The sequence below is a fragment of the Mus pahari genome, chromosome 5 (genome assembly GCF_900095145.1).
Source record: "Mus pahari chromosome 5, PAHARI_EIJ_v1.1, whole genome shotgun sequence".
Classification (NCBI taxonomy): domain Eukaryota; kingdom Metazoa; phylum Chordata; class Mammalia; order Rodentia; family Muridae; genus Mus; species Mus pahari.
Genome location: NC_034594.1, coordinates 104739102 through 104749733, shown reverse-complemented (window position 1 = coordinate 104749733; position 10632 = coordinate 104739102). Strand labels below are relative to the sequence as shown.

General features: G+C 43.7%; 1 protein-coding gene across 1 annotated transcript in view; it reads left to right on the top strand.

The window, feature by feature from the left end:
• Cd55 (CD55 molecule (Cromer blood group)) overlaps nt 1–10390 on the top strand; it is a 52516-nt gene extending 42126 nt beyond the window's left edge. Inside the window, exon 10 of the mRNA XM_029538688.1 lies at nt 10248–10390. Within this exon, the coding sequence (XP_029394548.1) occupies nt 10248–10390 (143 nt within the window). The remainder of the gene's footprint in view (nt 1–10247) is intronic.
• The last annotated feature ends 242 nt before the right edge of the window (nt 10391–10632 follow it).

The following is a 10632-nucleotide window of genomic DNA, read 5'->3' as shown; positions in this document are numbered from 1 at the left end:
AGGGGTCATGCAAAGGATTTGAGGCTTGGTACCATGAAATGAGCCTAAGAGAGGCTATTGGTGAAGCCTAGTTGGAGTGGAACACCCCAGTGTATTGGAGATGTCAGTACCATGGAATGATCATCAAGAACAGAAGCCGTAGTAGAGTGGATCAACCTGAGTTTAGAGTGCTACAGAGGGCAGAGCTGGAGAAGTGATGCCAGCCCTTAGAAGGAGCACAAAAGATCAAGTGGAATTCCAGACACTGAAACAAGAAGCTGTAACATTGAAATTGCCTTGGAGGCTCAAAGATGTTAAAGATGCCACAGTCATGAGATACATGCTGAGGAAAGCTGCTAACAGGGAGTAGAACCAGCTGGGGAGAAAGCAGTTTGTTGCAGTCAACAAAGATGATAAAGGAGTGGAGATCTGAAGACGGCTTTGGCATCAGCCATGGAGTTGCAGAGTTTGGAATTTGCCCAGCTGGTTTCCTGTCTTTCTTTGAGGATTACAGTTAAGTGATTGGATGAATCTCAGAAGAGACCTTGAACTTTGGACTTTTAACATTGTTGAGACTTCTATAGACTATAAGGATTGAAAGTTGAACTAAATGCATTTTGCATTATGCATTATGCTATGTTTAAGTATACCCCTTCCCCCAGACTCATGTGTAGACTTCTATGGGGGCCAGGGAGTGGAATGTGATGGTTTGTATTTTCTTCGACCAGGGAGTGGCACCATTTGGAGGCATGGCATTGTTGTAATAGGTGTGACCTGGTTGGAATAGGTGTGTCACTGTGGGTGTGGGCATAAGATCCTCATCCTAGTTGCCTGGAAGTCAGTCTTCCACTAGCAGCCTTTGGAGGAAGATGTAGAACTCTCAACTCTGCGTGAGCCATGCCTGCCTGGATACCACCATGCTCCCACCTTGATGATAATGGACTAAACCTCTGAACCTGTAAGCCAGCCCCAATTAAATGTTTTTATAAGACTTGCCTTGGTCATGGTATCTGTTCACAGCAGTAAAACCCTAACTAAGACAATCAGTGATCATTATGTTACTAACAAAAGATCTTACAGTTCTTTTAAATATGGCAAATAACTGAACTTCATTTCTATGGTATTGTAAAAAATATTGTAAGTGAAAAAATATACAAATTACAGATTCAAGTTATGAGGAGACTTCAGAAGTTAAAAAAAATTGAGGAGAGTTAACAAAATAGTGGAGCTTCATTTTCCCATAGTTATATGCTCATAAAAGGGATAAAATAAGCTAATTATTAAAACGAAAGAAGGGCTGGGCATGTGGCCCAGTTGGTAGTGACCCAGACCAGTCATGTCAGCATTTAGGACAGGGTCATGAGATGGGGAAAGGTGGGGTTGGAAAAGATAGAGGAAAGAAAAGCCAAAACTGGGGTGGGAAACTGCAGGGATTGATGAGCCAGGCCAGCCAGATTATTAATGGCATGGCTCTTTTTAACTCCCCTTGAATAGGGAAACCCAGAACAGATCAGGAAAGAACATTAGATAGCAGAAACACAGGAACTTATGATATCTCAAGTTCCCCTTTAGTGAGGTACATTCTGGGTTGGCAAATAAAGCCTTTTACAAGTACACATTAGGGGAATGTCACATGCTAATTCCCAGACTCCAGCCCTCTAGGCCCTGGTGTTGGCATACAGCTGACCTTGTCTGGTGTGACCATGGCTGGAAGAGGGACAAAATGCCCACACTCTGTCATCAGGGCCTCAGGCAGAGTGTTTGTTTAGCATGTGTGAAACCTTTGGTTTAATCCTCCTTGCCATATGAAATGGGTGCAGTGGAGCATACACTCAGGAGGTGGAGGCAGGAGGATTAGAAGTTTGAGACCATCAGTTACATATGAGGTTAAGGCAAGACTGGGTACATGAGAACGTTTCCCTTGTTTTTGCTGAAAGTGAGTGAGTGGCACAGGGAAGAATCAGGAATGAAGAAATCCTGGAACCCATAATCTAGAGGTTCTGGGGAGGGGAGGGAGACTAAAACTCAAACACATAATGAAGACAAAATATTCAGTATTATTGATATAATAGAAGACACCATCTTTTGCAAAGCCTAGCAGTAAAGATGGTTTGCAACTTTAATTGAATTTAATGCACAAACCCTCAGAAAAGTACAAATAATTGATCCTGGCCCAATAACCAATATAAAACCTAGATAGCTCTTGATTAATTCACCAAATTTTATTTTATGTGAGTTTTGTTTTTTTGAGCTAGCTTCTCACTTTGTAACCCATGATGGCCTGGTCCTGTGTTGCCAAGGCTGGCCTCAAACTCTCAGTAACCCTGATTCTAACACCCAAGAGCCAGGATAATAAGTATAAGTTACTACACTTCACAAGAATTGAACTTTTATTTAAAAATCTGTTCAGAAAAATAATAAGCCCCCAAAGCTTGGCTTTTAAATTCTGATGTTTATAGAAGAAATGACATCGGTTCTTGCACACTCAAAATGTTTATCTAAATTTAGAGCGAGAAAGAGACAGAGATAGACAGACAGACAGACAGATAGACAGACACAGAGAGAGAGAGAGAGAGAGAGAGAGAGAGAGAGAGAGAGAGAGAGAGAGAGAGAGAGAGAGGAGAGGAGAGAGGAGGAGGGAGGAGAGATCAAGAACCCTCATATATCTAAGACAAAAACCTTAACACAATTTTAGCAAATCACATCCAATTATATAGCTTTGTCCTCCTCCAATGATGCTCTGCCCAGCCATGGACTATCTCTACCCCTGATGAGACAGCCACCTAAGTTTGTGTTGAGTTCTCTGTTCAGTTTGCACAGCTACAGAATTGTTTAATGACACTGCGCAATTATTAGCTTTCATGAAGTTTATAAGAAAATGTCCCAAATCATGATCAAGTGAGGTTTTAATCTGAAAATCATTCAGTGTAATTTAACACGTTAATAGAATAAAGAAAGAAGTATACAATTGTTTCTTTATACAGAAGAATCATCTCATAATAGTCACTATTAATTCATGATAAAAATCTAACTAAATGGGAAACTTCTTTTAAAAACAATATTTTAAGTAAACCTAAAAAAATCTCAAGATATCAATGAAGCTTCTCATCAACACACACATCACAGGTGAGAGTCGTCACCTTCGGAGGGAGATGGACTCAGTCTTTGAACTTTCCACATCCTCTCATCAGGTAGGCTACTGTGATGGTTTGTATATTCTTGGGCCAGGGAGTGACACCATTTGGAGGTGTAACCTGGTTGGAGTAGGTGTGTCACTGTGGGTGTGGGCTTAAGATCCTCACTCTAGTTACCTGGAAGTCAGTCTTCCACTAGCAGCCTTTGGATGAAAATGTAGAACTCAGCTCCTCTTGTACCATGCCTGCCTGGATGCTGCCATGCTCCCACCTTGATGGTAATGGACTGAACCTCTGAATTTGTAAGCCAGCCCCAATTAAATGTTGTTTTTTATAAGACTTGCCTTGGTCATGGTGTCTGTTCACAGCAGTAAAACCTTAACTAAAACAGCTACTGAAGAAATCTTGTATGCTAATCCACTCACAGATGTAGATTTAGCAATTGCTTCTAATTATTACCAATGTTAATGTTTCAGTTTTGTAGAAATCCTGTTGATGTAAGTCTGTCTGTCTGTCTGTCTGTCTCTCTCTCTCACACATACACACACACACACACACACACACACACACACACCCTGTACATGCAACTTAATGAATTTGGGATATTAATTTTTAGTTATAAATTGTATTCCATTTTCATCCATGAGAATGACCCATTTTCTTTCTCATATGTGAGCCCTAACTCAGGTCTTAGACTTGTATATTTGACCCAGAGTGCAGAAGCTACCCAGGGGCTGCTGGAGTTGGGAGTGCCTTGAGGGAGCAGGATAGCCTAACAGAAGAGATGGGGGCAGAGAAGGAGGAATTTGGTGGTGGTGGTGGTGGGGAAACATAAGCAGAGATAGTTAAGGGGAAACATGGGGGAAAGGAAGGCCAGTCAAAAAGACGGATGGAATAAAATAGAACTTACTATTTTGTAAGCTAATTTTAAAATTATGTTAAATAAAACAGATTTATAAGGGAGATATTTGGTATGACTGGGTAACTGCACCTGGAAGCCAAAGGTTACCAAACAAAACCCCCAGGTCCAGATGCGAGATACTTCCTTTTGTTGTTGTTGTTTGTTTTTTGAAACAGGGTTTCTCTGTGTAGCCCTGGTTCTCCTGGATCTTACTCTGTAGACCAGACTGGCCTTGAACTCTGAGATCAGCCTGCCTCTGCCTCCCAGGTGCTGGGATTAAAGGTGTGCACCACCCTCCTCCCCCAGCTGTGAGACACTTTCTTATGAGTTGTTTAAAGGCCCCAGAGTATGTGCTCTTGCTACACTTCTTGATTGCACACCAGTACTAGCTGATAAGATTCCAACATTGAAGAAATCGCACGCTTTGTTTGCATGGTGCAGAGAAATGAATCTAGAACTGAGCTGGAAGCTTCTTTCATTCGGGGTAGCATTCACAGTGTGAAAGACGCCATACAGGCCGCCGTAGGAACACGTTAGTGGTTTCGTCCAGCTGTGAATCTTATAATCTACACTACCATGCTGTGGGCAGGATGTGCCTACTTGTACAATAACGACACCCCTGTATGGGGGATAACCGATGGCTCTAGGATTGGGTCTGAGGTCACTCCACAGAGGAAATTGGTACTTTGTACTGCAAACGGATGAAAAGCTCTTGCCTGATGAAAAGCTCTTGCCTGTAGAGGTCATAAGTCAGGTAGGGAATTCACTACTGTTGTATGTATGTACGTATGTATGTACGTATGTATGTATGTTTGCAAGTATGCCTGTGTACCACCTGTAGTCAGTACCAGTGGAAGCCAGAAGAGGGCCATTGGATTTCTTAGGAGCTGGAGTTACAGTTGTGAGCTGCCATGTGGGTGCTGGGAATTGAACCCAGGTCCTCTGGAAAGCAGGCAGTGCTCATAACAGCTGAACCATTTCTTCAGCTCACTTAAACTGTCTCTATTTCTATTCCATTCCTGTCCTAAGAGACCTGGCCTTTTCTTCTTCCTCCTTGAAGCTGCCAGGATTTTTGACCTGCTTGTACTGTTGTCTCCATCTCAAGTCCTAATAAAATTGTTCTACAGTTTCTGAATGTTTTTAAAATTTCTTTCCTTATTAGGTCTAAGAACCCCAAAGGGAACCTCAGTTTCCCAAGTAACACACATGCTGCACTGTAACTACCCATTGAGACATCTCTGCTGCCCTCGATGGGATTTTAAATCACCACAGAAACAAATCTCTAGGTTTTGCTGTGAGAGATTTTTTTTAGATTAGGTTGTTGAGGTGACAAGACCTGCACCAAATGTGAACATGGCCTGACTCCATGGTCTGGGGTCTTCCACACACAGGAGACAGCAAGCTGGGTATCAGCCTGATGTCCCTGCCATTATGTCTTCTCCCCACCAATGGATTGTAAACTCTTTACATTGTAACCAGAAGTAAACCTTTCCTCCCTAAAGTTGCCTCTTGTCTGGTTCTCGGTCATAGCATCAAGAATAATAACTAATATTGAAAACTAGGACTGAGAAATGGAGCCACTGTTATTATAAAGCTGACCCTGGGGTTCATGGGTCTTTTGTTTTGTAAGAGCAATGTGGAAGAATTTGGAACTACAAAAGAAAACAGCTTAAGAGCTGGGTGCAAGCCACTTGTATGAATAAACTCAGTAGTGGAGGGTGGAGATTGATTGACCCCTGTGACTCAGATAGACTAGCTGAACCAGTGAGCCCAAAACCAAGTTAAAGAACAGAGGAGGACATGCAGGCAAACACATTGGTGTGCACACTTTCACCTGTGGACACACGTGCATAAAGAGTGCACACTGACATACAAAAACCCACCTGCCATACTCACTCATACACACACACNACTGACATACAAAAACCCACCTGCCATACTCACTCATACACACACACTGACACACACACACACACACACACACACACACACACACACACACACACCACATATGCCACACCCACACCCACTCAATTGACCATTAAGACTGACCATCACTTAGGACCAGCTTTTCTCAGAATTTCAGTTCAAACTCCCTTTAAATGCTCCTGAAATAAAGTCCATCAGAAACCCAGAAAGTAAGTCACTAACTGACATTAATGCTACCCATTCAAAGAGTTAAGCACCTTTTTTATTTCTAGAAAATGAAGCACTGACTTCCTACAGCACTGGCTTTGTCAAGGTTGGAAAAGGTTTTGGATTTTGGTGCCCACTGAGAAACACTGGCACATGTCTGTGAAGTACGGCTCGCCTGTTTCCTCACATGGAACACTATGTAAGAGCCTGGTAGAGTGTTACCAGGGAAGAAATGGAAACTGACCCAGGCATTTGGAGGGGGTCTCAAAGCCATTCTTGTTTTGTTGCTCAACTGACTACCTCATGTGCCATACTTCTTAAAAGAGAGTCAAGGGTGAAGAAATGATCTGAATGCAGGGATGGAGAAAAGGAACCTTAAAATAGTTTTGCTGAGAAGTTATACACAGCTCTGGTGGATCACCCGTCCTCTCGCTCGAAGAGGCCAAGGTGTTAGTGGGAGCTCACCAGAGAGATGAGTGTTCAGACATAGTGCATAGCCAATTGAAAGTCTTTATTCCAACTAGCTGGAATCACACCCAAAAGTTCAGGGACCTAGGTGTGCCCTGAAGTGTTCAGAGTTCAGGAGTTTTAAAGGCAGAGGCCTCACCTAGGCATCTTGCTTAGCAGCTGCAAGGGGAGGGGGTGGAGTTTCACACAGTGAGCAGTGTGAAGAGAGGAATTTTACCAGAAGCTAAGATAAGTGGTTATCTGGAGGAGGCCCCCCACAATCAGGCAGTTAAACAGAAGCTATGATAAGTAAGCTAGGACATCTTGACATTTAGTTCCCAGAAAAGAGTTGGGTAATTTTCCATGGCATTCTCCATCAAGGAAATCAGATTCCAGTTAAACCTGGAAATCGCTTCAACAAGAATACAACATGGGGGAACCCCTGAAGTGTCCTGCCTTGTCACAATGGAAGGCACCAGATGATAGACACTAAACAATATGCATGCGACAGGACGACACAGGCCAGCAGGTTGTTCTTTGACAGGGTCTTGAGAGGGAAGCTCAGAGTTCCTGGGAGGGTTGACTGGGACCAGAAAATAAAGATGGGAAAGTTTGAGACCCGGAGGGCTTGCCCAGGCTATGTCATATGCAGAGCAAGTTTATTAAGAAGCACAGCATCTTACCTACAGTTGGTGGGGAGAAATGGGACAGAGTCAGCAGAAAGCTATCACACAAAGGGAGGAAGTCAGCAGGAAGCTGAGCAGTGTTGCACAAAGGGAACACAGGGCATGATAACCCCAGCCTCTTCAGGGGAAACATCTCTCCCAGCACCCAAAAAACCTAAACTTTGAGGTTCTGGCTGCAGCCCCCAGGCTGGACTTGGCCAATTTTTCCCCTGGACAAGAACAAGGAACTAGTAATCTCTTTGTTCTTTCACCAGGGTCTCTGAGAAAGCCTTAGATCTGCCTGGGGAAAGGTCACTCCACAGAGGAAATTGGTCCTTGGTACTGCAAACGGATGAAAAGCTCTTGCCTGATGAAAAGCTCTTGCCTGATGAAAAGCTCTTGCCTGTAGAGGTCATAAGTCAGGTAGGGAATTCACTACTGTTGTATGTATTCTGAGGGAAAGCATGTGGTCAGCAGCATCCTGAGCGGTCTGACCAGAGAACACAAGTGGAGAAGGAGCCATGGGACTCCTCCTCAGTCCCCCACTGACCATAGCCTGAAAAAGAACAGTGATTCATTTCTGGCCACCTGCTTCATCTTAAATGCCCCAGGAAAGCGTAGACCCTTCAGATGATAAGCAACAATCCAAAACAAAAAACTGGATTAGACTTTAAAAGGAACAGTAAGTTACTCAGGCTTGAGCATAGGTTGCCGAGGAGCCGGAGGGGAGACTCCCAGTCACCCAGCTACAGTGTAGAGAGTGCAGAGAGATCTGGCCCTCAGGTCTCATAATTGTGCTTTCCTCGTTTTTAATTCGACGCTGTTGGCGCTCAGTGGTTACAACCTCCTATTGCTTTGTCTTTCATTTCCTCCATCATTGGCTCCATCCTTACCATTGCTTTTCTACATTATTGGTATGTAACCACCAGTATGTTTTGTTTGTTTGTTTGTTTAACAGTCCTAGTGAACACCCTTGAGAGCATGATACGGTAATGGCTCTCCCGGGAGGAGTGTAGTTGGGTTTTCCTGGCTCTCCCCCTTTCTAGAATCTTTGGTTGGAATAATCAAGTTACTCTTGCTTAAACTTTGTACTTTAACCTGGTAAGAACGGTGTCTTCTAGGGTATACAGTGTTTACAAACTAGACTCCTAAAGATGAAAGCAGTCCAGCCAACCTCCACTACAATCAATCCATCCAGTGTATGGCGAGTTTGGGGAACACCTCTTACATGGAGTTGTAGTCCTCATTATTGTGGAAGAAGGTTCAGAAACTTAAGGATCACATTTCTGCTCCTCAAAAACTTGCAGGGATTACAGCTGGAAGTGGAGGGTAGGGACTTGGGAAGGAGGAGGAAGAGGAGGAGGAGGAGGAGGAGGAGGAGGAGGGGAAAGAGGAGAAACATCGAGAGCAACATATGAAAGAAACCAGATGACAGGAAAAGGCTGAAAACCCCCCCCCCCTAGAACCCCCCCCCCCCCGTAACCGGTAAAGCGCACTCCAGAAGAGCTTGCCATTTGAAAATACAAGAAAAGTGTGGTGCTATGCAAATATGACCAGCTCACCAGCCTCCTTTTTTGATAAACGATCTCTATTTGTATTACTTTACCATGTGTCTCTGGTATAATTTTTCTTTGAACACAGTGACCTGGAAACTTCACTGTCTCCCCCAAGATCTCACATGAAACACACACAGGTCGTACCCTTACCTCCTCTTCAATGGTTGTTTACAGCGCAATCCACCACAAAGTGATCAGGAATTTGTAGTTTCACCTTATGGCCGGAAGATGGTGCTGTGGGACCATACAGAATATTCCTCGGGTGTTGAGCCAGAATGGAGTGGTCACTCCAGCTGAGCCCTTTAATGTAAATGAAGAAAATATCTAATAAAATAATTAAAAAAAAAAAAAAAAAGAAGTAAGGTTCATGCGTTTTCCCTTCTTTCCTCTTTTACTGTTTTCCCCTTTTAAATGAGGAGAAAATTGTAGCTTGGAAACAATGAAAAAGAAATCCTTTAAAGGGACTGGAATCTCTCCTAGCAGCTGTGAACACTGCTGCAGCTCAGGCTGGGCCAGTGGACCTCCATCAGATGGGGAGGCATTCCCGTCCCCATTTTACAGTCACATTTCCAACGCCAATGTGCATAGATTATCACTTATCCTTCATTTTATCTTTATTACTGTTTTATGATTTTTGCCTCATTACAACATATGTAAGGTAGTCTTATATTTATTGTTTCACCTTTGGAATGCTTGTCATTTATTGTATCAAATAAATTATATTCAGAAAATATACTATAGCCATGGAAAGCTTAATAATGGGGACTCTGGAGTAAAGTGCATCTAACTGATGTTTTTGACTTTACCACGATTTGTGAGTCCCTCATTAAAGAAAGATGCGCAACCATGAAGAGAGAATTTCAGTTCTGAAAGGCTTACAACTGTGCCTCTGAGTCAGGAGCTAGGTGTACACTGTGATAAAGAGATATACTCATGGTAAAAGCTATGAGCTGGGCATATAAATATGAATGCAAAGAGAACACAATTTGATTAACAGCCAACAATACACCAGCAAAGGTTAGGGAGCAGTCATACCTACAAGGTCAGTGAATCATAATGCAGCCAGGGCTAATAGCCAGCAGACAGCCGCAGGCCACAGTCAGCCACTGACAAATCAGATTTTCAAAATGGGCAAGAGGAGCTTCAATCAGCTCCCTAATTGAGTGTGTAGCATGCAGGCAGTGTGTAATCATCTTCCCTGTTGTGCTAGGGGAACATCGCAGAGCGTGGGATCCGCAGTTGTTGGGTCCCAAGCTATGCTTAGAGAATTAACTAAACCCAGGGGAATGACTTCAGTCTTTGGCTTGCGGAAAACAAGGTTCTTCTGAACAGCCAGCCTTTCAGAGGTGCCAGCCTCTAACAGGCACCCTCAGGGCTAGTCCTTTCAAACCTAGTGCGGGTCTCTGCTTATAAACCTTGGGCACCACAGCTTTGCAGACACTATCCTCAGAGAATAGTCCCAACTCGTTCTGTCGCTCCATTGAGTCTTCCAAGTACTTTGGTGTAGACTTCAGTCTGTGTCCAGTGGTCCATGCCATTCTGCTGGTGGAATGTGACCGTAGGAAACAGTAACTGCTGGAAAGTAGCGCATCCATACGAGGCATCCCAGGATGAATCAGTTTCCAGCCATGCAGACCTGTGTGCACTATACAAGTCATACCAATGTCTGCTTTTGGCTGCTGGGAAGGTGATTTGGAGCCAAGAGCCAGGCAGGGTCCGAAGCCTGTGGAGTAGAGTTCCTGGATGAGCTGGTGCCACCTGCACCCTCCAGGGTGGGGCAAACATCTTCAGTTTGTCACTTTGCTGTCTGTCCT